The sequence below is a fragment of the Phaenicophaeus curvirostris genome, chromosome 20 (assembly GCF_032191515.1).
Source record: "Phaenicophaeus curvirostris isolate KB17595 chromosome 20, BPBGC_Pcur_1.0, whole genome shotgun sequence".
Classification (NCBI taxonomy): domain Eukaryota; kingdom Metazoa; phylum Chordata; class Aves; order Cuculiformes; family Cuculidae; genus Phaenicophaeus; species Phaenicophaeus curvirostris.
Genome location: NC_091411.1, coordinates 2,680,582 through 2,707,064, shown reverse-complemented (window position 1 = coordinate 2,707,064; position 26,483 = coordinate 2,680,582). Strand labels below are relative to the sequence as shown.

The 26,483-nt window shown below is 50.2% G+C and overlaps 3 protein-coding genes across 3 annotated transcripts in view; 1 reads left to right on the top strand and 2 right to left on the bottom strand.

Moving 5' to 3' along the window:
* The window catches only part of SSNA1 (SS nuclear autoantigen 1), a 107,420-nt gene that overhangs the window by 2,551 nt on the left and 78,386 nt on the right, over nucleotides 1–26,483 (bottom strand). The gene's annotated exons all lie outside the window — the stretch shown is intronic.
* LOC138729405 (anaphase-promoting complex subunit 2-like) overlaps nucleotides 1–26,483 on the bottom strand; it is an 83,555-nt gene that overhangs the window by 1,021 nt on the left and 56,051 nt on the right. The window lies entirely within an intron of this gene.
* The window catches only part of LOC138729394 (hydrocephalus-inducing protein homolog), a 68,542-nt gene continuing 45,765 nt past the window's right edge, over nucleotides 3,707–26,483 (top strand). Inside the window, exons 1-11 of the mRNA XM_069873607.1 lie at nucleotides 3,707–3,826; nucleotides 4,357–4,482; nucleotides 9,673–9,792; nucleotides 10,466–10,600; nucleotides 14,826–15,025; nucleotides 17,140–17,264; nucleotides 18,270–18,471; nucleotides 21,137–21,317; nucleotides 22,676–22,834; nucleotides 24,279–24,517; nucleotides 25,017–25,269. Of these exons, the coding sequence (XP_069729708.1) occupies nucleotides 3,707–3,826; nucleotides 4,357–4,482; nucleotides 9,673–9,792; nucleotides 10,466–10,600; nucleotides 14,826–15,025; nucleotides 17,140–17,264; nucleotides 18,270–18,471; nucleotides 21,137–21,317; nucleotides 22,676–22,834; nucleotides 24,279–24,517; nucleotides 25,017–25,269 (1,860 nt within the window). The remainder of the gene's footprint in view (nucleotides 3,827–4,356; nucleotides 4,483–9,672; nucleotides 9,793–10,465; nucleotides 10,601–14,825; nucleotides 15,026–17,139; nucleotides 17,265–18,269; nucleotides 18,472–21,136; nucleotides 21,318–22,675; nucleotides 22,835–24,278; nucleotides 24,518–25,016; nucleotides 25,270–26,483) is intronic.

The following is a 26,483-nucleotide window of genomic DNA, read 5'->3' as shown; positions in this document are numbered from 1 at the left end:
CTGCAGGATGCCTCTGTGGGCAACATGGACAGGAGCCACCCCTGGGCCCCCAAAAAGCCAGGGTTTGGGGGAAAAACCTTCCCTGGCAATGTTCACTCCCTCAGGGAGCAGTGGAAGCAGCAGGGATAGGAGAAGCAGTGTCTCTTTTTGACCCCAGCACTTTCATGGAATCATAGAATCATTAAGGTTGGAAAAGACCTCTAAGATCATCCAGTCCAAGCTTCAGCCCAACCCCATCGTGCCCACTAAACCATGTCCAAAAGTGCCACGTCTACACATTTTTGGAGCCCGTCCAGGGATGGAGACTCCCCACTGCCCTGGGCAGCCTCTGCCAGGGCTTCACCACACTTTCCACAAAGATATCTTCTAGAACATTTCTAGAACATTGCCCGCAAATCTCATGCATATTCTATTACTTCCAAGAATGATTTTTAATGTTATTATAAGCTTCTCAACAGCCATATCTCCACTGAATCATACCAGTTTCCTCATCTGCCCAACCATACATTCCTCAGTTAAGGAAAAACTATAAACCAAGAGGAAAGGATGACAGGAGTGAGGAAGGGTGACCCCTGCCCTCTGCAGCTTCCCACCACTAATCCTCCTTTTCCTTTGTGGCCAGGAACAGTTTTTTTCGGGAATCTCCCCCAACCAGAAGGTGGAGCTTAAAGTCCTCTTTGTGTGAGTTCTTTGGGTGAGTTCTCTCTGATGGGAGTGATGATGAGTTGGCCATCAGCTCGGAGGCACAGTCAGCATAAAAGTGCACACAGAGGCCGTTGTCTTCACAGCACAGAATGCCCATGTCCCGGAAGGGGAAGGCAACGTGCTGCCTGTTCCTCAGCTGGAAATGGTACAGGAGGATGGTGTCTCGCACACAGCCCTCCAAGATGCTTGTCAGGAAGGAGGTGGCTTGCGGGAGCCACCACAAGTCCAGCAGCTTGATCCTGACATCGACCTGCGAGGAGGAGGAACATCATCACCACCTCTGCAGCCACGGTTCCATCGAAGATTCACAGAATCACGGAATAACAGAATCGGTAGGTTGGAAAAGACTCACAGGATTGAGTCCAATCATTCCTATCAATCACTAATTCCTAACAAAATGTCACGGTAAAGGTTGTTTACAGAAACGGTTCTTGGGGGTGGCGTTTGCTTGGGGGACGCTCAATCCCTCCCCCGACCTTTGGAGGCAATTTTTGACTCCTGTCAGCATTTTCCAAGGAGCAGGGAGCACACATCCCCCCGGAGGTGGAGGGGGAAAGCGGAGGGTGGCCGCTGCCTTCTCACCAGGGATAAGCACTGTGGGGCATCTCGCACAGGCAGGAGTTCTAGGAATGGTTGGACTTGATGATCTGATGGGTCTTTTCCAACCTAGTGATTCTATGATTCTATGATTCTATGACTGGTCGTCGAAGCACATGCACCTTTTCTTGTATGTAGAATTGCTCCTGGAGCACGACAAAGGCGCCGAGTCCTGCGACCTGGGCCCCCTGCCCAGGAAAAAGACAAACAGGCCGCTGGGGAATACACTGGTTGTTCCCGGTGCTTATTATTTCTCAGTCGTGCACACTGGTGGTTAGTGGTGCCCTGGCCACAGGGAAGAGGGAAGCCCTCCCTGTGGTGTTGGCTCAGCCATGAGAGGAGGTGCAGGGCGGGTGGCTTCACCACACAGCCAGGGAGTGAGTCCAGGGGGAATCGTCGCCCTCTCGGAAGGAGCTGGGCTGGGGCGCCCACCCGGCAGAGAGCTGCGTCCTCTGTGCTCACCACAGCGAGTGCAGCCGCCCAGAGCAAACTGCCAGGGAAACATGCAGCCACCCAGGTCCCAGGCTGCAGGGAATGCCAGAGCCTGTCCCTGAGAAGTGACAGCAGCAGAGCGAGCGGCTGGGAGAGAGGTGACAACGGGATGAGGGGCTGGTGGCAGAGCAGCCTGAGGAAGGAGGTAGTTTTAGAACCAGGGAGTCTGAGAGAGAGATGGGCCACGGAGCCCTGCTCTGCCCTCCCCAGGACATCAAGAGGAGCAGCCCCCACCACAAAGCCAGGATGAAGAGGATCCTACACCCTCCCCGTCACTCAGGAGTGAGTGGGGGCCAGTCCGCAGTCAGGGGGGCAGGGCGAGCCCCTCCTGGCCCGCCTCGCTTTCCCAGCTGCCTCTGCACAGCGGCTGTGAGGCTCTGGAGGTGGAAGGTCAGGCAACAGACGTGGGTGACAGCTCATCTAGCCCAGAGGTGTTGCCACGATCAGACAGGCCCTACCTCCGTGTTATGGCCACCTCTGTGGGGAAGAAAAGACAGGTTGTACTGGCAGAGGACTCCATTCCGAGGGGAGCAGAGGGTCTGATACGCCAGACAGACCCTCCCCTTCGGGTCTGGGTCCCGGGTTAGGGGCATCCCTAGGGTGTTCCTAGCCTGGTACAGCCCTGTGCTATTGCCCATTCCTGCTCTTCCATGTGGGATCTTAGGGAGCTGCAATGCACAGCCCAAGGGCAACCAAAAAGAGACTTCAGGGCCTTGGTACGTGCGAGAGTTCGGCTACTTGTGCTTTTACAAAATGGAAGTTCTAGCACTAAGGTGGAGGGCCTTGCTGAGCCGAACTTGTAATGTTCCTGCAAGATATGTTTGCATAAGCTGTTTTTCACCAAGAAATGGCTGAGCAAGTATTTTGGAGAAGAGAAATGTTATCTCCTGGTACCTTTCTGGTACAGTACAAGATACGCTTAGGAATTTAAGAACTTCTATACAACAAATTGGGTAGAGAAATCGAATCTATTAAAAGCAGCTGGGTAACTGCCCTGTATTAGCCTTGTGATAGGCTGTAAATTTGGGGAGAGAGTGGTGTTGCCCTGAAAAGATACGGCCTATTCTTCAGTTTTTGATAAAGGTTGAGGACTTTCCTGCTTGCCAGAGGGAGCTGCTCCTGCAGTTGCACTCACGAATAAAGAAAGAAATAATGCTGCTTCATAAGATGCGTGCCTCAGTTCACCTATTTGACTCATGAGCAGTTCTAACCTAAGGGAGGTGTGGGGAAGATGAACAGATGTCATCTTCTTGGAGAGAGTTATTTCCCAATTTGCAGTAGGTGGATGGGAACTCCTTGCTGGAGCTGTGTGGGCATTAGCAGCCCTTTGGGAGGCCTGGGCTCTCGTGATGTGTTCGCGGTCTCCCTCCCCTCCCCTGAGCTGACAGACACTGCTCTGGATCCGGGGGGCCGCGGGCAGGCACCACCCCTCTGCGGGGACCTGGTGGGCGCTGAGCACCCCTCCGTGTCTGCCATCACATTGCACAGCCCTGCCTCCCGCTCTGTGACCTCACTGTGCCGGGTGGGTCGGGGCAGGCTAGGAGTCCCCGTCGTCGCCAGGGCACAAGTGCAGTAGCCCACTGACGGTGGAGCTGCTTTGTGCGTCCCAGAGCGTGTCCCGTGCGGAGTGGGAACATACAGATCTCAGACTGCTTCAGGAGCGCACAGACTGCTTGTCACAGGTTGTCCAGCCTTGCTGCTTGGCTGAAGGGGGGAAATAACTCAGGGTTTTACTTCTATGAATCTCAGCTCCGCAGCTTTAACATGGTCTGCTCAAGAAACAGGGTGGGGAGGCCCCCTGTTCACATGGGAAGGATGCCGAAGCCTGGAGACACAGGGGTATCCTATCTGCCACAAATGGGATTTCTAGATTTTCAAAGTCCCGTTGTTGCTTTTTCCAGGTGACTGAGACATGGCCACTGGCAGGAGCTATCAGCCTGTGGGGCTTCCCAAGAGGGCTGATGGATTCCAGAGCAAAGTGGCAACATCTCGTGATTGGAAGTGGGGCAGAGAGGCAGAGAAGCCTCTGACTGTCAGTACAGGCCAGGTAAGAGCTGTGTTTGGGTTGTGAAGTTCCCCTGTGTCCCTCCTCTGCCCACTTCTCCTGTTGTCCAGCAGCACTGGGAAGCTGGCCGCGGGCTCCCGTATGTGGCCGCTGTGCTTGTCAGAGGTGGCTCTCGTGGTGCAGTGAGGTTTGGGTTGTGTGCTGCTTCAGGGCAAGTCCAGAGTCTTGCCTGAATGTGCCACTGGAGCCAAGTTAAAGGATTTTCCTGGGTGTTCAGCTGGACTAGCTGGAGCATGAGTGTACTTCTTTCCATCCTCTGTGGGTGGGCAGTGATATCTGCTGTCCTGCTGGCACACTGGCCAGTGCTGCTCCAGCTGTACCAGACCTCCAGGAGCTGGGCGTGTGGTGGGCTGCTCCAACTCTGGCTGAAGACTTGGAGACATGACTGGACCCAGATAGAGGAGGTTCCAAACTTACCTGTCAGTGGCATTTGAACAAGTAAAGCCTTTCTGGACCAATTTCTGTAGCTCTTGCTGAGCTGCTGTTTTGTGTTTCAGCTCATTCCTTCTGCCTTCGTGAAGGAGAAGTCTCTCACCACCAAGCAGATGCTGGCCCCTACTCGGGTGGTGAAGCTGCCCCAGATTACCCAGCTTCGAGATATGAATGAAGCCTCTCATCACAAGGTAGCCTTTTCCTGCCCTTCTCTTTGCTTTTTGATGTGATATTTGCAGAAGGTGCATGCTTGTAACAGGCTTGCCTCCAGCTCCTCCAGACCCCTTGGTGACTGGGCTCTGTTGTACTTTCAAACTGCGGAGGCGGGGGGGCAGTGGTTTCCTTCTGCTAGGGGAAAAAGAAAGCATATTTTGCCAGTGAGACATTGAAGTCCTGATCTGCACTAGGCTGATATAAATAACCTTTGCTGAAGGTGGTGGATCTTGCTGGAGTCAGCTCCCATCCCAGTTACCGTGGGTAACCACAGTGCTGGGGGAAGACCGGGGCAGAACACAAGGGCATGAGGACCCTGCCAGTTTCCATCCTCCTGCTGAACCTGTGAAATGCCTGGAGTCAGGACTCCCTCAGGGGTAGTAGCACTGGCCTCTTGAGGGGATTGATGCAAGGACTACTGCCTGATGAGCAGAAGACCTTTATTAAGGTTTAATGGCTCCTTTATATATGTTAACTGGTAAGAACATGCCATGTATTCTTTACAATGATTGGGTTCTGCTACTTGTTCCCCCACCTAGGCCAGAAATATTATTGGCTAAGATTAACTGGTCATGCGCCGTGGTATTTCTTCTTGTTACTTTGCTTCTCCTTCTCTCAGCCAAAGTCTTTTCAAAGACAGCCTCCATTTCCCTGTGTCCTTCGGCCTGCAAAAGCCTCCACAGCCTCTGAAGGCTGTAGGCCCTGTGGTAATTGCTTAAGATTTAACAAAACCAACTGCATTAATGTTTTGGGTTGGAACAACGTTGGGACTCCTAGAAGGGTGTTACGTTTGCAGCCTGCGGGATGCTGCCAGCTCTATGGGGGAATCGCCCTGGGCAGAGCGGAGTGGATGTGCTTTATCCTGATCAGTGGTTTCTCAGATATCTGTTTAAATCTGCTTTTCTCACATGACTGCTCAGTGTCCAAACGTGTCGATGACTGAGGTGGGCTCTTGAGCAGAAAATTGCCAGTGTAAGACCTGTAACCAATTGGTTAAGGATTGCCCTGGAGTGCACAGGAGCTCGGGAACACATCAGACAAGCACACAAGTAACTAGCAGCCACTGGCCTCAGCATGGCCAGGACCTCTGTGGAGGAGCAGGGGATCCACCTGTGCCTTTAGAGTGGAAACAACACAGCTGCAAGTGGGGAGAAAAAGCAGGGAGGAATTTTCTGATGAATGCCTCTGTCAACACTTGCTGTTAGTGTATATTTTCAGACATGCTTCTGCAGTGGCATTAAAGAAAACAGCGGTCATAGAATAAAAATAAAGAATCCATTTAAAGTTTATGGAAGAGGAGATGTCAAGACCACTCTTGCTGGTAGCTTAGCTGCAAAGAGCTGAATCTTACCACCATCCAGCATTCACCTCACCTATCTTTTCCCTGACTTGAGTGTTACCTCCTGGGGTGCTGGTTTCTAGGCTCTGTAACAAAAGAAATACTGAGGGCCGTGTGGGGCTTGGTGCCTCGGTCTTACAGTAAAGATCATCCCAAGGTTGTCTGCCGTGGAGCAACTTTCACTTGCTCCATGAGTGCTTGTGGCTGTTTCAGTAAGTGCTCTGGAGCTGTGTGACCACATTAGTAGAGGGCTCAGCTGGAGGTAGGCTCTGCTTTGTCTTTTTGAGAAGGAAGCCTCTTGGAGAAGTGCCTATTAAGGAGATTCTTAGTTTGAGCCTGCTTAAAGTGGTCCAGAAATTATTGATTAGCTCAGAACGTGGATGGGTAAGCTCCTGTTTCCCGAGAGTGAGCCAGGCAAATGCGCTCCCCAAGGGGCACTATACTTCTGTGGAGACCAGTCTTGGATTCTCATTCATGAATCTTCCTCCCATAAGCTGAACCACTCACCACAGTCTGTCTTGTGTCTGGCTGAAGACTTGGAGACATGACTGGACCCAGATAGAGGAGGTTCCAAACTTACCTATCAGTGGCATTTGAACAAGTAAAGCCTTTCTGGACCAATTTCTGTAGCTCTTGCTGAGCTGCTGTTTTGTGTTTCAGCCCACTCCTTCTGCCTTCGTGAAGGAGAAGTCTCTCACCACCAAGCAGACGCTGGCCCCTACTCGGGTGGTGAAGCTGCCCCAGATTACCCAGCTTCGAGATATGAATGAAGCCTCTCATCACAAGGTAGCCTTTTCCTGCCCTTCTCTTTGCTTTTTGATGTGATATTTGCAGAAGGTGCATGCTTGTAACAGGCTTGCCTCCAGCTCCTCCAGACCCCTTGGTGACTGGGCTCTGTTGTACTTTCAAACTGCGGCGGGGGGGCAGTGGTTTCCTTCTGCTAGGGGAAAAAGAAAGCATATTTTGCCAGTGAGACATTGAAGTCCTGATCTGCACTAGGCTGATATAAATAACCTTCGCTGAAGGTGGTGGATCTTGCTGGAGTCAGCTCCCATCCCAGTTACTGTGGGTAACCACAGTGCTGGGGGAAGACCGGGGCAGAACACAAGGGCATGAGGACCCTGCCAGTTTCCATCCTCCTGCTGAACCTGTGAAATGCCTGGAGTCAGGACTCCCTCAGGGGTAGTAGCACTGGCCTCTTGAGGGGATTGATGCAAGGACTACTGCCTGATGAGCAGAAGACCTTTATTAAGGTTTAATGGCTCCTTTATATATGTTAACTGGTAAGAACATGCCATGTATTCTTTACAATGATTGGGTTCTGCTACTTGTTCCCCCACCTAGGCCAGAAATATTATTGGCTAAGATTAACTGGTCATGCGCCGTGGTATTTCTTCTTGTTACTTTGCTTCTCCTTCTCTCAGCCAAAGTCTTTTCAAAGACAGCCTCCATTTCCCTGTGTCCTTCGGCCTGCAAAAGCCTCCACAGCCTCTGAAGGCTGTAGGCCCTGTGGTAATTGCTTAAGATTTAACAAAACCAACTGCATTAATGTTTTGGGTTGGAACAACGTTGGGACTCCTAGAAGGGTGTTACGTTTGCAGCCTGCGGGATGCTGCCAGCTCTATGGGGGAATCGCCCTGGGCAGAGCGGAGTGGATGTGCTTTATCCTGATCAGTGGTTTCTCAGATATCTGTTTAAATCTGCTTTTCTCACATGACTGCTCAGTGTCCAAACGTGTCGATGACTGAGGTGGGCTCTTGAGCAGAAAATTGCCAGTGTAAGACCTGTAACCAATTGGTTAAGGATTGCCCTGGAGTGCACAGGAGCTCGGGAACACATCAGACAAGCACACAAGTAACTAGCAGCCACTGGCCTCAGCATGGCCAGGACCTCTGTGGAGGAGCAGGGGATCCACCTGTGCCTTTAGAGTGGAAACAACACAGCTGCAAGTGGGGAGAAAAAGCAGGGAGGAATTTTCTGATGAATGCCTCTGTCAACACTTGCTGTTAGTGTATATTTTCAGACATGCTTCTGCAGTGGCATTAAAGAAAACAGCGGTCATAGAATAAAAATAAAGAATCCATTTAAAGTTTATGGAAGAGGAGATGTCAAGACCACTCTTGCTGGTAGCTTAGCTGCAAAGAGCTGAATCTTACCACCATCCAGCATTCACCTCACCTATCTTTTCCCTGACTTGAGTGTTACCTCCTGGGGTGCTGGTTTCTAGGCTCTGTAACAAAAGAAATACTGAGGGCCGTGTGGGGCTTGGTGCCTCGGTCTTACAGTAAAGATCATCCCAAGGTTGTCTGCCGTGGAGCAACTTTCACTTGCTCCATGAGTGCTTGTGGCTGTTTCAGTAAGTGCTCTGGAGCTGTGTGACCACATTAGTAGAGGGCTCAGCTGGAGGTAGGCTCTGCTTTGTCTTTTTGAGAAGGAAGCCTCTTGGAGAAGTGCCTATTAAGGAGATTCTTAGTTTGAGCCTGCTTAAAGTGGTCCAGAAATTATTGATTAGCTCAGAACGTGGATGGGTAAGCTCCTGTTTCCCGAGAGTGAGCCAGGCAAATGCGCTCCCCAAGGGGCACTATACTTCTGTGGAGACCAGTCTTGGATTCTCATTCATGAATCTTCCTCCCATAAGCTGAACCACTCACCACAGTCTGTCTTGTGTCTGGCTGAAGACTTGGAGACATGACTGGACCCAGATAGAGGAGGTTCCAAACTTACCTGTCAGTGGCATTTGAACAAGTAAAGCCTTTCTGGACCAATTTCTGTAGCTCTTGCTGAGCTGCTGTTTTGTGTTTCAGCCCACTCCTTCTGCCTTCGTGAAGGAGAAGTCTCTCACCACCAAGCAGATGCTGGCCCCTACTCGGGAGGTGAAGCTGCCCCAGATTACCCAGCGTGGAGATATGAATGAAGCCTCTCATCACAAGGTAGCCTTTTCCTGCCCTTCTCTTTGCTTTTTGATGTGATATTTGCAGAAGGTGCATGCTTGTAACAGGCTTGCCTCCAGCTCCTCCAGACCCCTTGGTGACTGGACTCTGTTGTACTTTCAAACTGCGGAGGCGGGGGGGCAGTGGTTTCCTTCTGCTAGGGGAAAACGTGGATGGGTAAGCTCCTGTTTCCCGAGAGTGAGCCGGGCAAATGCACTCCCCAAGGGGCACTGTATGTCTGTGGAGACCAGTCTTGGATTCTCATTCATGAATCTTCCTCCCAGAAGCTGAACCACTCACCACAGTCTGTCTTGTGTCTGGCTGAAGACTTGGAGACATGACTGGACCCAGATAGAGGAGGTTCCAAACTTACCTGTCAGTGGCATTTGAACAAGTAAAGCCTTTCTGGACCAATTTCTGTAGCTCTTGCTGAGCTGCTGTTTTGTGTTTCAGCCCACTCCTTCTGCCTTCGTGAAGGAGAAGTCTCTCACCACCAAGCAGATGCTGGCCCCTACTCGGGTGGTGAAGCTGCCCCAGATTACCCAGCTTCGAGATATGAATGAAGCCTCTCATCACAAGGTAGCCTTTTCCTGCCCTTCTCTTTGCTTTTTGATGTGATATTTGCAGAAGGTGCATGCTTGTAAGAGGCTTGCCTCCAGCTCCTCCAGACCCCTTGGTGACTGGGCTCTGTTGTACTTTCAAACTGCGGCGGGGGGGCAGTGGTTTCCTTCTGCTAGGGGAAAACGTGGATGGGTAAGCTCCTGTTTCCCGAGAGTGAGCCGGGCAAATGCGCTCCCCAAGGGGCACTGTATGTCTGTGGAGACCAGTCTTGAATTCTCATTCATGAATCTTCCTCCCATAAGCTGAACCACTCACCACTGTCTGTCTTGTGTCTCCAGTTCTCAGCAGTTGACCTGCAAAAGAGCTTGTTCCAGCCTTTCCCGTCGGAGTTGGTATTTCAGAACTTTGTCCCCCCTGAGGTCTATGAAAAGGCAGTGGTTCTGAGAAACAATGACAAGGTAAGTGCTGGGACATGAAGGTTTGATCACAGAATCACAGAATGGTTTTGCTTGGAAAAGACCTTTAAGATCGTTGAGTCCAATCATCGATCCAGCCCTGCTAAGTTCAACAGAAGACCATGTCCCAAAGTACGACATCTACTCGTCTCTCTGTTTTCCTGTGTTCCTCCTTTTTCTCTTCTTAAGCTTGCTTTTATTGCCAGTAAGGCCATGGTGTCTGTCTTCTCTTGCTGCTCTGCGTGTGTTGCTCTGTGGCACCGCGGCTTGACTGCCTCACTCACACCAGGTCTGTTACAAGGGACTTTTTTCCTTCCTCCAGGATAACAAATACTGTTTGACCTCCCCCTTTGGAGGTGGGACTGCACGGATGTGTGTAGGCAGAAGCAAGCAGGATCTTTGGGCTGGTTGATGGTGTGACTGTAACTCCGTACTGCTGGTGTCTTCCCCGCTTGGCGCTTCCTTCCCAGAGAGGTGTTGCCCGTCTGCCTCTGGCCTAGAGCTGTTTGCCCAGGCAGAAGGGATTTGAGCCCACCCTTGTGTGGTCTGCACACTTAGCTCTGGAGTGAAAGGTGCTCTGGCAGGGAGGCTGAGGAAGGATTTTGCCAGGATGTGGCCAGGTCTCGTCTTGTGTTTCCATGAGTGGCAAAATTATAGTTTCATGTCTTTCCTTCAGGTTCCTCGGCTGGTGATGGTCGCCATGGAGAGCTCACCATATTTCAAGTTGGTCAGTCACAATCGTGTCTGGCAAAAGGTACTACCGGGCATGACTGCAACTTTCCGTATCCGTTTCATGTCTGAGAAGAACAAGGTAAGAGTGGAGGCCCCAGGAGGGTTGTGCCTTCAGTGGAAGATGAACCTACAGGGCTGGCTTTGGAAGAGGGCATCTGGTTTTGAGGAACTGTGCTGGTTTTAGTGGGGTGGTACTGGATCTAGAACTGGGGGTACTGGATCTAGAACTGTCCATGTCGTGAAGATGATGCTCTCACAGTCTGAAGGCTCTTCAGTGTTTCAGATTCCTTTAGTGCTGAGCCATGTCTGCTGGCATCAGGGACGAAAGATTCTTCTGGCCATGACTGGGCGGCCTCTCAAGGATTTGGTTTCTAGCATCTGTCCATTGCTGTGTCGTTATGGGTTTGCTCCCCTAATTATAAATACAGAATTCTATTTAGAAGTGACTTGTGATTTGGAGGACCCGAAGTGAGCCTGATCAGAGCAAGGACCACCACCTTTTAACTCTGGAGTCACTTTAATGTCCATCATGTTGGACACAGCAGTGAGACAGCCGGAGACGATGTCTGAAGCCATCCCTGGTTTTGCACGCTTTCACATCCCACAGCCTGCTGTGAGCTCTGCTCCAGGCTGTTGGTGTTTAGATTTAGTTTTACAACTTGTGCTACCCTCAAACAGCATGGATATAGAAAAGTAAAGAGAAAGTACCCTGTGATCTCTCGCTCCCCACGCTTAAGGAATTATCTGTTTCTTTGGAGAGACTGAGAAATGATTTAACATCATTAATATTTAGGGTAAAAATTATGCTGACTTAAGGCAGTTCTGTAACTGTGTAAGTGACACGAGCTTCATCTCACTGAGACAAGCTTTGCCAAATACACTGGTGCCTTTAAAATATGATTTATTAGTAACAAATAGTGTTCATTTTTGGGGGGGAAGAGGTAAATCAGTGCCCAGGAAAGGCAAAGCGCCGCTCTTCAAGTTTAGAGAGGCAGCAGAGCAACATATGAACATCACCACAAACAGAAGCAGGGCGGGGCGACCCCAGAGAGCACTGATGTCCAATACTTTGTCCCTTGTCTTACCCTTGAGCGGGCGAGTGTGTGGAGGAGGGAGCTCTGCCAGTGAGAGCTCCTCTGCACAGCTTCCGCCACACCCAGGCAGTTTCTGCTGAGGAGCACGGAGGAACTGACAGTGGAGTAGAAATGTTGGATAAATTGAACACAGTTTTGTCTTGTTCTTGGTGGAGCGTGAGTCCCTGCAGTACCAGGGTGCTGCAGCTCAGCTGGAAAGTGCATCAGCAGCGCAGTCAGAAGGGGCACAGCACCTGCAAAGCCTCCTGTGCTGTGCATGCAGTTGCCTGTGTGCAGAATACCTGCTTTTCTTTGTGGGAGGTGTAGGAGTGCTGCCTCTGAGCTTTCTCTGCCTCTCTGCTGTGGCATCATCCCCAGGGACTGTGGATATCCCCATGAACTGGGATGCAGGTACAAACTCCTCCATCATGGCTGGAGTCCTCCTGCTGTGGGGTTGGTTTACAGAATTCTCTTGCTTTGAATTTGTTCTTCCCTGGGGTAAATGTGACTTTAGTTGCCTGCTGCAAGGACTTCAGAGAAGTATTTAGGACTGGTTATGCAGCAAAAAGGATGGCAGTTTGCTGGTGTACTGGGCAGCTGTAAGGGTCCCAAGCCGAAGCCAGGAGGGTTTTGTTTGGAATCGCCCAGACGGTATAAAAACGAGGTCAAATGCCGTAAATCAAAAGGGTTTTCTTTACTGCAAAAAAGGCAGAAGATGAAAGGCGAGGTAATATGAGCAGTGATAGGAAAGTGAGGAATAAAGATAGAAACTCAAGCAAGAGTTCAGAATAGGATTGCAAAAATAGTTACCACCATGGATCTTCAAGGGTCCGTGTCTCAGCAGCCTGGTGAAAAGTCAGGGGTCCCACAAAGAGTTAGTGGTAGGCAGAGGTGAGCGTGCGAGTTTTTTGGATGCTTTTATAGCTTCCCTCAGTCCAAGTTGTCACGTCCGCCACAGCTTCACCCATCTGGGCCTGGGCATTGTCACGCAGTGTCTCCAGCTCAAGTCTGCTTCAGCTTAGCAACAGCAGCAATCCTTGAGGCAATGATGTTTTAATCTGGCTTCTCACAGCAGTTAAGGTTGTTGTCGCTGTGACAGTTATTTTTGTTAGCCTGTGTTTGCAAAGGGCCTGAAATGACATCTCTTCTCTAAGTGGTTGCCGTTTTTTCAGTGGGTGCTCATTCAAATGTCAGTGGTGTCACTTGGAAAGCCAGAGCTCACACGTGATTGCTTATCAGACGTGAATAAGAGAAGAGGAGCCTTTGTCTCTATTTTCCTTACTGCTGAGAGCTCTATGAAGGATGAAGTATTCTCATGAAAATCTAGAGCCTGAAGCTACGTCCAAACCCAGCATCTTTAATGCATGGAATTGATGCAGCCCCTCTATCACCCAGGGTTTTTTGGTTTAGAAACCTACACTAAAACAGTCTGCAAAGGGGCTGCAGTTGCAAAACAAAACCTAATTTTAAACTTGTTCCAGCTGTACCCTGGCTGTGAGCAAGTGTGCAGCAGAGCTGGTAGCACAGGGCAGTGCTGCTGGGGAGAATTGTAGCTTTTCCCTTCTGCCAGGGAGGGCTATTCAAGCTTTCAGAAGCTTAAAGGGTCATAGGTTCACAGCAGTGTGAGCAACCAGCTTCTGCCTGGCACCCCTCTTTCCTTGGGTTTCCCCCTGTTTGTCCTGACACTGCAGTCGGCTTTGATGTCTGGTCCCACTTTGGGGACGTCCTGGAGCTTGGCTGAAGGGTTGGCACATGCTGAAGCACTTCACCGAGCCAGGCTTTGTGTGGGAAGCTGTCTCCCAGGGCGTCCCCGGAGAAGGGACTCAGCACAGAACGTGCTTGTGCATGAATGGCGAGAGGCAGGTTTCTCTCTTGAGGTCATGGTTGTCTCTGTGAGGCCAAATCCTTGTTGCTCTGCCTGGCCTTGGAGTCTCTCTGGAGAAGTCCTTTTCCCTGTGGGTTGCTGTGCAGGTGGTGCCAGCACCCCTGACCAGCAACAGAGCTGTGAAGGCTGCCTTTGCTTGTTTCCTGGGGGAATTTATACCTTGAGCTCTTACTTATGTTGCTGTTGATCCCCTCACTCCTTAGCAATGACAATGACTTGGAAATTGTTTTCTTCTACTTCGTCAAGTACCTCTAGTTGGGCTCAAAGAGTGGTGGGAAATGGGGTTCAGTCCATCTGGAGGCCAGTCACAAGTGGTGTCCCCAGGGCTCAGTGCTGGGTCCAGTCCTGTTCAATACCTTTATCAATGACCTGGATGAGGGGATCGAGCACACCCTTAGCAAGGTTGTGGACAATACTAAAGTGGGAGGAAGTGTAGATCTGCTGAAGGGTAAGGAGGATCTGCAGAGGGATCTGATCAGGCTGGATCGATGGGCTGAGGCCAATGGATTCAAGAAGGCCAAGTGCAGAGTCCTACACTAGGGACACAAAAACCCTGTGCAGTGCTACAGACTTGGGGAAGAGTGGCTGGAAAGCTGCCTGGCAGAGAAAGACGTGGAGGAGTTGGTTGACAGCAGCTGAACATGAACCAGCAGAGTGCCCACATGGCCAAGTAGTCAAATGGCCTCTTGACTTGTATCAGAAACAGTGTGGCCAACATGACCAGGGAAGGGATTCTGCCCCTGGACTCAGCAGTGGTCGGGCCGCACCTTGGATACTGTGTTCAGTTTTGGGCCCATCACTATAAGTAAGACATTGAGGTCCTGGAGCACGTCCGGAGAAGAGCAGTGAAGCTGGTGAAGGGGCTGGAGAGCAAGTCATACGAGGAGCGGCTGAGGGAACTGGGGTTGTTTAGTCTGGAGAAGAGGAGGCTGAGGGGATGATTCTGTGATTCTGTAAGAGTCTGGATTGCTGCTGGTTAAGGGAATTTGCTGCTCTGTGCAATTCCTAAATCAAATTGCCCGCTTGCTGCTCCAACGATAAGGAGATTCTTACTACAGCTGTAATCTCCAACGTGAAATGACTCTGGTTTGGTGCCTCAGAATCGAAGTATTGGTTTGGTCTGGTTCTGTCAGCTTGCTTCGAGAGCAGGTGGATCCATGGGGTTGTTTCTTCCTTGTGAGCTAACAGCCCTGTGCAAGTCCTGCTGCTGGAATGAAACGCCGTTAAGGTAGAAAGTACCATTGCACTACTGAATGCTGTAGTTGGAGTCATAGAAATACTTGTTTTCCTTCTGCCACGGGGATGGTACCAAATGCCAAGTGCTGAGACTGTTTCTTTCCCTGCAGGATTATTCTCACCAGCTCACCTGCACCACAGAAAAGGAGAAGTTTATTGTGCCAATTCGAGCTATTGGTCCTCGAGCTGTCCTGGACTTCCCTGCCCACCTGGACTTTTCCATCTGTCCAGTCAAGTACAGCACTCAGAAAACGCTGCTGATTCGCAACGTTGGGAATCGGGAGGCCCGCTACCACATCAGCACTCACAGGTAACAGAGCTTGTTTCTTCTGTGCAAAATACTGTTGTGTGATAAACAGTGAACAGTAACAAAAAGGAACCAGAGTGTGGGAGCTGCTCTGTTGCCGTAGCTGGAAGTGGGCAGGATGGGGGTTCTTCAGTTCCTGGCAGTGTTTGAAGCATCTCCTGACAAAACTCTGCAAGCTGCAGCAAAGTTCTATGCTGCAGTGATGTCTCCAACACAGCATCCAGCGAGACTGATTCTGTTAGATTGAAAAGGAAAACATAGGCAGGCACCTTGGCTGCCTTTGGGCTGCATGAGATGCTGCATGGCAGCAGCAGCTCTGGGAGCTCAGCTCAGGCAGACCAAATGCCGTGTTCAGAAGTAGGTAAGCTCTGAGCTACTGAAAGAGACATTTTAGATGGTGTCATCAGCTATGTCTGTATAAGCAAGTGCAACCAGAGATGGGCAATCAAAGTGATTGGCATTGAGGCCCTGACAATAACACTTAGTGGTCCAGGAACTTTGTTTTGCAAACAGAATATATATTGCTTTTGATTTTCACCCTGGGAGTGATCTTATTAGCCTCCAGATTGCCACACGGCTAAATGAATCCACTTCCTCCCTGAGTCAGGCCTGGATGTGAGCGTGTGGCTCGGGGGCCCAGGGTGTGACAGTTGGTCTGGCCCCTGGGACCAAATATTCTTAAGCAGAATGAGCTCCAAAGTGGAGCTGAGCAGGCACTGGCTTCAAAACTGCACTGCAGCCTGAGAGCAGAGTGCTAACATGGGCGCAGGCAGAAGATGCAGCAAATGCCTGGTGCGCAGGTTGACGGCCTTTTCTTCCAGAGCTTTGTCTCTCCCAGATTTCCTGGAGAATGCTAGAATATGCTAGTAGCTGGCTTGCAACCTCCTGGCCATAAGTACCTTCAGAAATGCTTACAAACCTCTGCCAGCCAAACATGCCCATTCTCTGGGGTCACATGCACATGGTTTTCCCATGGTCCCCTCATCAAATGCCCGGTGTGGGCTATGTTGTGGGCAGCCTGCGTTGCTCCTTTTGGTCTCAGAAGGCAGTCACCGGTTTTCCAGTTTGCTGACCTGGCAATGGTAATGCTTTGTTGACACCACATCTGCAAGGAAACCAGTTCAGCTGGCTGGTGAGGAGTGGAGAGTTGCTTGGTCCCAGAGGTCTTGGTGTTAGAGCCAAGGTCAAGACTGCAGCAAAGACCCTGCTGTCTGACTGGGGCTGCCTGAGTTGCCACAGTTTCTCCTCCATCAAAACAAGGCTCAGAAGAGGATTTGACTTTTCTTCTGTGAATTGGGAGGATCCAAGAGGAGCTTCCCCCAAAGCCTGTTGAAGCGGACTTCTAGGATGCTCTTTGAGCAGGCTGCTGCTTTTCACTGTGGGAAATACATAGGCAGGAACCTGTCAATCATTCTACAGTTTTCCTCTGGGATTTCCAGATCTCCTTGTTACCACCAAATTAAATACCCAGGACGTGTTTTTAAGGTGACAAGTTGACCACCGGCAAAGCACTAAACCAAATAACTTCTCTTTTCTAAGTATGGTTGTACAAGAGCCACCCAGCCCAGCTGCCGTTGTGCGGAAGTGTTTCATTTGGCTTATCGCTAAGCTCTAAAGCACTGAGTTTTGTATCTGTCAGCCAAGAGCTGTTTAGCTGGCAACAAATCATTGTCATCACTCCTATTAATTTGAAGAACATCAGCACACTTTCATAATTATTTCCAACACATTGCAGAGAATTTGTCTGCTGGGCCAAGCAGACAGTTTACAAGCTTGGATTCCCAGACTACTTTGCTTGGGAATAGAGAAAACCTCCATTAAGTTCACCTTGATAGGCTTCTATTAGTGGTGTTAAATTTAGCTCAGCATTTAATTGTTCAGGCTGTAAATGGGATTCTCCTTTTGTTTCCATGGGGTAGTAGCTAGTCTATGTTTGCATTCATTGAGATTTGTCTGATGTCTCCTTTGCTCAGAGCAGCTTTCATTGCAATGCTGATAAAATTGGACCTTTCCTAGCCTCCTTGCTTGCCTAAGTGAGCTGAAGTGAACTAGACTGCAAAAGGAATATAGTCCTCAAGTCTCCCACAGTAGTCATGATATCTCTCTTTGTGTTGCAGCCCTTTCTCTGTCGATCCCTCCATTGGGAACCTTGGGATTGGTGAGGCCACACAAGTAACAGTGGAGTTTCACCCACTGGAAACCGGGGATCATTCCGGGTGCCTGGTTGTTCACTATGACACCGGTAAGTGCTACATGCTGCACACTCTCAGCTTCCTTCAAAACAGTTAGGATGCAGTTATTTTGAAATAAGCTTTAAGAAGGAGAGCAAATGATGACTTGAGGGATTGTCTCTCCAGCTTCAAAGCATGCAAATAAGCTAAAGGCTGCTGAGGTGAATTGCTGAAGTGAAATGGAAATATTTAATCAATCAGTCTTAAAAGCTGCTTATTGCAGGCATAGAGCAGGGCACCAGGCAATGTCACCCAGCCTCACCTGGCAAGCCCTGGCTGCTTTGTCCTGCACTAAGTCAGACTCCCTGTGATTCGCATACAGAAAGCAGCCGTGGGGCTCTTTCAGTAACACCAAGAGCAGACTGTTTATTACAAAACAGAAGCTCTAAGAACAAACCAGCAATTTGGGAGGTTGGGAGGCATTTTCTGTGCTTTGCTGTGCTGACTTGCTTGGCTCACCGGTGGCAGCATATCCCAATCCCTCATGCTGCTGTCAGTGTGACTTAGGCAGGATCAGGGGCACATTATATTGGTTTAATTTTTGCCTTGTGCTGCTGCTTCACTTGTTCCTCTGAACATCCCTTTTCTGCCCATGTGCCCCCAGATACCTTTGCTTTGCTGCCCTAGTGGCAGGTCTGCATGAGACTCTGCATGAGGCCTGCCTGAACAGGGACACCTCAGTCACCTGAATGACCTCAATCCAGAATTCCTTGTGACCTGAGTGGGATGGCAACCCAAAGTCCACCTGGGCACATCTGAAAAATCTTACTGTCAGTAGCGTCACGGTGTCACCTTGGGGCTAGATGTCTACAAATACACAGAAAAAGGCACTTAATGTAGTGTCCAGGACATCCTCATGCAGTCCACATGCGGCTATCAGGATGTGGTAAATGTTCTGGTCTGTGAAACTGTCAATACTGCAAAGAGCCGTAGCACTTCCTTCTGCTTCTGGTGGTTTGCTCTGTTCTAGTATCAGCAAGTGAGGTGAGCAAAGACTCTGCTGTGCTTTGTTCCAGGTGAACATACCCAGACAAGGCTTTATGGATCGGCCGTAGATGCCAACATTGGGCTGGAGAAGGGCTCCTTGTCAATTGAGAAAACTTCCCTTACTCGGGCAAACCGCGGCTCTGTGGTCCTCCACAACCAAAGTGAAATTACAGCCCAGTTCCAGTGGAAGGCTGCTGCTACTCGGGAACAGGAGGATCAGCAAAAGCTGAGGTTTGTGTGAAAAACTCCTTTCATCTGGATGCTCTGCACAAGGGTAAAACTAACGTAGGGCCTCAGAGTGATGTCAGTGCTGTGGAAAGGTTTAGGACCTTACGAGGAGCAGCTGAGAGAGCTGGGGTTGTTTAGCCTGGAGAAGAAGAGGCTGAGGGGAGACCTCATTGCTCTCTATAACTACCTGAAAGGAGGTCGTAGAGAGGAGGGTGCTGGCCTCTTCTCCCAAGTGACGGGGGAGAGGACAAGAGGGAATGACCTCAAGCTCCACCAGGGGAGATTTAGGCTGGACATTAGGAAAAAATTCTTCACAGAAAGGGTCATTGGGCACTGGCAGAGGCTGCCCAGGGAGAGGGTTGAGTCACCTTCCCTGGAGGTGTTTAAGGCACGGGTGGACGAGGTGCTAAGGGGCATGGTTTAGTGTTAGATACGAATGGTTGGACTCGATGATCCGGTGGGTCTCTTCCACCCTGGTTATTCTATGATTCTGTGATTCTATGATTCTATGATTCTAGGACAAGTAAACCATCCGCAGTGTCAGGGGATGTCACTGAGCTCCAAGATAACAGAGCTCAGCACTTGCCATTCCAGTTCCACCCATGCTCCAGCTGAGGATTACATTTTGAGGAGGAAAGTTTGAGTGCAATGACTAGACAGCAAACTTGTGTTTTGTGGGAGCACTGAGGTCCAGAGATCCCTGGGCTACAGAGGATCCATGAGGCTGAGGAATGTAGCTTCAGGGAGCAGAACTATTGTGACAGTCACTGCAGTTGCTTCTGCTCCAGCTTTGAAAAAGTGGCAACTGGTTTCCAAGCAGGGTGCAGGACAGAGTGCTTTGGTCCTGGTTTCCAGCAGAATGAAGTGTTTCTGCCCTTCCTTAGAGTCTGGTGAGAGTTTGGAGGTGGAGGGTTCTGTAGGGAAGGTAGGACAGCACAGAACTGAGAAGCGCGTTTGGGCTTCAGCTGCCTGTGTCTTCATGGTAGTGAGAGATGGGGCAGGTTCTTCACAATGATGGGACATCATTGGTGAAGCTTTGCAGTTCTCATTTAGGTCAGCAGAGAAACACTTACAGCTGGGCGAGTGAGTTGGAAATTACACACAAAAGCTTGGGTGACTTGTGAAATTCTTGTGTGACTTCTCAGCCTTGGGTGGATATAGGTCTCTAGGAGTTAGTCTGAACCCATCATGATTAGGAAACTGTCCTAAACTTGCACTTGATTTTTAAGGGCTTCTGAGCAAATAAGGTTCAGTGTAATTAGGTCAGAAATGCCTTGAAGGCCAAAACGAGTTTTCCACTGCTCTCTATTTTTAATTACCCAGTGCATGACTTCCGTGGAATCTCAGTGTGTTAAAAGAAAACCTCTTGACCTTCTCTTGGTACTTCCCCAGACCATTCCTTTTCCATCTCTTCCTACCTGCCTGTGTCTCAGACTGGACCCTGAGTGATCCTCTTTCCCCTCAAGAGCAACCAGGTTTCCCCACAGTAGACATTGACCCTTGTTTTTATTTTCTACTTACATTTGATCTTGCACCATTTTGTGTCCTCAACGCTGACCAGGAGGTTTTGTTCTTCCTTACTTGCAATCTTAGGGATGGCCATAGCTCCAGGGTCACTGTCCTGCTTTCAGAGAAACTTTTGAGGTCTTGGAGCAGGGAGGACTTCTTTGAGGGAGGAGGCAGTGTGGGACTCTGCACTAGGATGTGACCCAGAATGACCTGGATTGTTATGAGGTCTGTCCAGGGATTTGCTCTGTCTCCGTCCTGCAGGACTTTCTGGGATGTAAAGGTGGAATTATTGTCTGTGGATGGGTTGAGTTGAGGGTTGTTCATCTCAGTGATTGGAAGCCCTCCCCATGCACAGCATGGTCTGTCAGCCCTGGGGAAACATTTCCCCTTGCACTGTATGGAGTGAGCCGAAGTGAGGGGTTTTGGTGTTGGTGACAGCGTTTGCCCGTGGCTCTGTGTGCAGCTCCGTGGCTGTGGTTCCTTTCTGTCCGCATTTGAATTTAGCTGGGTAGTGATCGCTGTCCTGTTCTTACTGCTGCACCTCCATCTGCTGCACGTGCAGCCTTCCAGTTCTCCCTCAGAGATGTCTCCTGCTGGTTCTTCACAGCCAGGGGACGGGCGTGGGGAGGGAGGACAGCAGTATGCCAGCTGCAAAGCAGCTGTGCTGCAGCAGTGGTCCCTTCTCTTCTCTTGGTTGTGAATGATTTCTGCTACGACTACCAGGTGTGGGAGAGATCATCTGCATCAAAGCTCTGCACTGAAGGCCAGAAAGGAAAAAGAAAAGGTGGTTTAAGGCTAGAATGAAGTGTTTGAATTCAGAGGTGATGCCCCTTCCTTTCTCAGGCCCTCTGTTTTCATGCATATAACCCCATTAAATTTCACCAAGTTGTTGCGATACCTGAATTCATTCATCTGCTTTTCAAGTGTTCTGGGATCCTGTGCTGGAAGGCAGAACTTGTAAGTGTGGAGTAAAACTGCCTGCCATGCCAGAGGGCAGCAGGTGGCAGTTGGATCCCTGGGGACCCCGTGGCACAGGGTCAGCCCCTTGCTGAGCTGCTGCTCTTCCTCCTCGAGTGCGTTGCTGCCCTTGTGCTTACCTGATGGTCACTGCAAAGATGTTGCTTATTAAACGATCTGCTTGGTTTGTCTCTCCCTGCAGGCTGTGCCGCAGGCTGCAGAAGCGGGAGAATGAGGTGGATTGCTTTCTCAAGGAGTGCACAGAAGTTCCCACTCTCCGAGAACATGTTCCTCTTCTCTCCCGCGGCTTCCAGCAGCAGAGGGCGAAAGTGCAAGGAGACCCCATGCTTTTCTCCAATGATATTTTCACCATTGACCCAGTGGTAAGCGACAGCCGAGAAGCTCCCTTCCTTCTCCTCCTCCCCCTTCTCCCTGACAAGGTCTCTTGGCAGATCCCACATCAGCTGGTTGGATGTGCTGAGAAAGAGGACTCCAGGTTTGTCTCGTGGGGCTGGGAGAACTTACTGCAAAAATCATTCATACACAGGAGTTGGGGTGGATCCTGATGGCTTTCTGGGCAGCTGTGAACCTTGTGGACTTGCGGGATTTCTGGCAACACAGGCAGTTGTGGGCAGGGAATATTGACATGACAGTCAAATGGTGGGGGGATGGTGGTGGTGTCAGAGAATGGGGGTGCTTTTTGATGGGGTCCAAAATGCGCATGTGTTGTTCATGAAGCCCTAATCCCTACCTTTGGACAACCTCCCTTCGAGGTCAACTGGGAGGCTTCATGCAAAAAGAACCCAGCACCCTGACACAAAAGCAACACTGGATCAGAAAGCCACTTCAGTCTTGGGACATCTCTGGCTCTAAAGAGAGCAAAACATTTCTGGAAAGAAGCAGAGAACTGTCTAGATATTTGCAAATTTGTCCCTCCTTCCTCCACTGTCAAGACTTCTGCACAAAACCAGATAAAGCAATGAAAAGAGGTAGAAAATGAGGTGATACACTATGCCAGATGCTTTCGAAAGATAGACTCTGGCAGGTGAGGACACATTAAGGTGTTTTCTTACCAAAACATTGTGCTCTCTGCATTTTTAATGCTGATGCTTTATTGATTCTCTCTGTATCAATATATCAATATCATTACCTGAGAAAATATGAATAAGTAGGTGATGTTGTTAGTGCCACAGTGAGCAGCAAGGCTGGAGCTAAATCTCAGCTCAGCGTAGAATCCCTGAGTGTAGTTTGTTACTAGTAGTGAGAAGGGATAGCAAGCCCAGTCTGAAACTCAGCACAGTCCCTGGGTCTCACACTCTGCTGCATTACTGGATTGAGCAACTGCTGCTTCCTTGGGACTTTGGTTCAGGAGCACACAGGGAAATCCCTGAAGCCTGCTAAAGCAAGCACTGTGTAAGAAACTATGCTGATAGTCAGGCCCATCACATCTGAGAAATATCCATCACATCTCTCTGCCAATGCCCCAGCCAATGGCACGGGCCCGGAGCTGTGGAAATGCAAGCGTGAGAAACTGGGCTTGTTCATCTGCTCATAATGGGAGCCTGTGGCTTTCAGATGGGATTACTCCATGTCCCACACTTGCTCCAGGCTTTCTTTTTCGGTCTGTCAACGCTGCAAGCTTCAAAGAACTGTAGTTATCCCTCAGGCTTGGAGCACTCAGAGCTGTCTGACCTTTTTAAACTTTCCCTGTTTTTTTTTGATCTTTCCTACCTGCTTCTAGGAGCAGGAAATCCATTTGGTGAGCGTTGGAGAAGGACCAGTTGTCTGCGTGCATCCAAGCAAGATAGATTTCGGCAATATCCAAGTCCTACAGGATGTTTCCCAAACTCTCCACCTGTCCAACCAGACTGCCACCCCTGCATCCTTCTGGGCAGAGATGGTAGGTATCTGTGGGGCTAATTTCCAACAAAAGTGACTGGTCTGTAGCAGCCTGTGAACTAATTTTTATATACAACATTTTCTGTCAGAGAGAAAGCAAGCTGTTCCACCGCAGTGCAACAAGAGCTTTTGGGGCACAACAACCCTATGCAGTGCTACAGACTAGGAGAAGTCTGTCTAGAAAGCTGCCTGGAGGAGAGGGACCTGGGGGTGTTGGTTGACAACCGACTGAATATGAGCCAGCAGTGGCCCAGGTGGCCAAGAAGGCCAATGGCATCTTGGCTTGGATCAGAAACGGCGTGACCAGCAGGTCCAGGGAGGTTCTTCTCCCTCTGGACTCGGCACTGGTGAGACCGCTCCTCGAATCCTGTGTTCAGTTCTGGGCCCCTCACCACAAGAAGGATGTTGAGGCTCTGGAGCGAGTCCAGAGAAGAGCAACAAAGCTGGTGAGGGGGCTGGAGAGCAGGTCTTATGAGGAGTGGCTGAGAGAGCTGGGGCTGTTTAGCCTGGAGAAGAGGAGGCTGAGGGGAGACCTCATTGCTCTCTACAACTACCTGAAAGGACGTTGTGGAGAGGAGGGAGCTGGGCTCTTCTCCCAAGTGACAGGGGACAGGACGAGAGGGAATGGCCTCAAGCTCCGCCAGGGGAGGTTTAGGCTGGACGTTAGGAAAAAATTTTTCACAGAAAGGGTGATTGGGCACTGGAACAGGCTGCCCAGGGAGGTGGTTGAGTCACCTTCCTGGAGGTGTTTAAGGCACGGGTGGACGAGGTGCTAAGGGGCATGGGTTAGTGTTTGATAGGAATGGTTAGACTCAATGATCCGGTGGGTCTCTTCCAACCTGGTTATTCTATGATTCTATGATTCTAAGAGGAGCTTGGCTCTGGGGGCAATTTTACCTGGAGCAGTCCTCAATAAAATAGGGAGTTTGCATGGCTGTTTGAGCAGAAATGAGCCTGGATCATTTTGACAAGTTCTTCCTTTATTTTGTGGAAAGTGCTTAGCTCTGACCATCATGCTTTTGGAGCTCCAGGAGATCAAGAGAACCCTGTAGCCCATTGCTGCTGAGAGGGCATGGGTTCCCCTCTGGTTTCCCTGTTCTGTCTGCTTTTGCTTTGTGTCACATTCCTGTTAATGATAGAGACCAGGGTGTGGATGCTCTCTGAGGGAGGTATGGCTTGGCAAAGTACTGCTGCACTTTTAATGCTGAGTTCTGCTTCTTCCTTCACTTGTGCAAGGCCAGAACGACCCAATCACTTTAATTAACCAACCCTAAGTAACTTCAAGAAAATGGAGTGTGGTGGCTTGTCAGCCGTCCCTTAGGTCAGCATCCATCCGTCTCTCAGATGCTGCTGGTGTCTATTGTAAGCAAACTGTGGTAGCTCTTATTCCCAGTGCTAGTCTGTCCTGGTTTCCCTCCTCAGCTAGTGTCTGTCTTGTCTTACAGGCTGGCAAGCGCTCACGCTGTAGGATTGAACCCAGTAAAGGAGTGATCCCCCCCAACGCCGAGCTGTCTGTGACTGTCACAGCAAACTTGGATGACACTGAAATATTTCATGATGAAGTGAAGGTGTTCATTCAGAACAGCCGTAGCTACGTCATCCCCATCCAGGCTGTTGGCATCGGCACCACAATTGTCACTGACAAACCCATTGTTCCGGAGCTCAACTTGGGGCTGCGCTTCAGGTAGAGTATGTCTCAGCTCCTGCTCCTCCCGTGGGCTCAGCAAGGAGGAGTTCTGCCGTAGTCCTTCAGCTCATTCTCCTTCTGCACTCAAGGTCCTGGCGCCGTTTCATTGACACTACAGGAATTCTTTTAGAAACATTTGATGGCCACGTGAATGTGGGTTGAGATCCTCAAAAGGCACCAAAATGGAGACTGGTTGCTAAATCATCTCTCAGTTACCCTTAATTTTAATGCTCTGTCCACAGCGACTGAGATGATGTTCTTCACAAAGCTTTTCCTTGCTGTCCACACACAGACCACCTGCTGGACGGGGATAAGCTTAGGGGCAGCCAAGGCCTGGCTCTTGCTGTGGGTTGGTGCTAGGTTGCTAGGTCAGCCTTTTGGGAGGTGGCTTTCTTGCCAAATGCACAGTCAGATAATGGCTTTGGGGCACTGAAGCTGGATGACTGCTGTGAAATAGCAGGTCCCATGACATTTTCGATCTCTGCTTCTCTTCTAGCAAAATTCCATTCTGTTACCGCTTCAAGGTAACGAACAAAGGAAGACAGACCCATTTACTCTATTGGACAGCCGAAGGGTTTTCCACATTGCGCCAGCATCGTCTCCATGCCCTCAGTACCACCAAGGGCAAGGATTCCTCCCAGAACCGCAAATCTGCCTGCCCCAAGCTTACGTTTCAACCACCGAGAATGGAGCTGATGCCGGGCAAGAGTATGGAGATGGTGGTGGAAGGCTTCTCCAGCACTCCACAGGTGAGGTCCCCGACAAGGGCTGAGTCCTTCCCATTGGATCACCTCCGCTGGGACTTTTTCAGCAGCCCCTTGATATTTGCCTGAGAAGATAGGCAAGTGCTTTCAACAAACTGCTTTAGTGCCAGAAGTTACCACGGCAGCACCAGTTGCTTTCCTTGCTGGCCACCATCACTTGCTAAGGCTTTTCCATGTTTCTGTAGCTACCGTAAACCCAACTTGTTGATACCCAAATTTGATCTGAAGGAAGCATCAGTGCTTCAGGGGCAGACAATGGGTTACGAGGTGTCATGTGCTGAGGCAGAAATGTAGGGCAGAGAGTTACACTTAGACTAGGAGCAGAGGCAGAAAATGAATTAACAAAAGCAAGGTAATTCTCTGGGGGAAGCAGTGAGTGGAACAAAATCCCTTGGGAAGGGTGGGGAGTGTATGGGAGCAGCATGGATTTTCCTCTGTAGACAAAGACAAGCAGCAGGCTTGTCTAGCACTGAGTCCTGGAGGAGAAAATCCAGCACAGTGTGTCAGCTTGAATGATCGATGTGATGTTCTCCCTGTGGGAAACTGTTCCCAAGGATGGTTATAATTGATAGCTTGACAGCTCCCCCCAGCCTCTCAACCAGCCCTGCTGTCCTAAGGGCAGCCAGGTCTCGCAGCGCCCCTGGGTGGCAGCTCAGAGGGGGAGATTTCAGCACGGTCACTGGGCGTCCTCCTCCCTGGACCCTTCTTCCCAGGGGAAACGCAATGCTGTGGAGAAGCTGCCAGCTAGCCCTGGTGTGCATTCCCTGTCTCTGGAATCACTGGGCACAGATGTTTAAGCAAATGTAAGATAAACATCCATTAAGCTCCTGCTGATAGGAGTGTTTTGGAAGGTGTTTTAAAGGGTTGCCTCAGTGGTGGTTTTAGGAAGACTTGACTGTGATGGGACTGTCCCTGTGCAGTTCTGAGCTCCAGGCGCTTGCTGAAGAGGAGAAAAAGGTTCCAGAAAGGAAAGGTCTGGGCTTTGGTGAGGGTGTCTTGCCTGGAAAGCCAAAAGGGTGTCTGTGAGTACAGCTGGCTCCCGCAGTCAAAATCTGGAGGACTTAGTGCTCTTCAGGCTGGTCAGAAGCCCAGCTCCCTGCACTGCACGTGCAACACAGATGGCTTTGAAGACTGTAGGCTCTGATGAGGAGCTGTACCAGAAGGAAGAGTGAGAAATGAAGGGAGGAATTTGAGGAAGT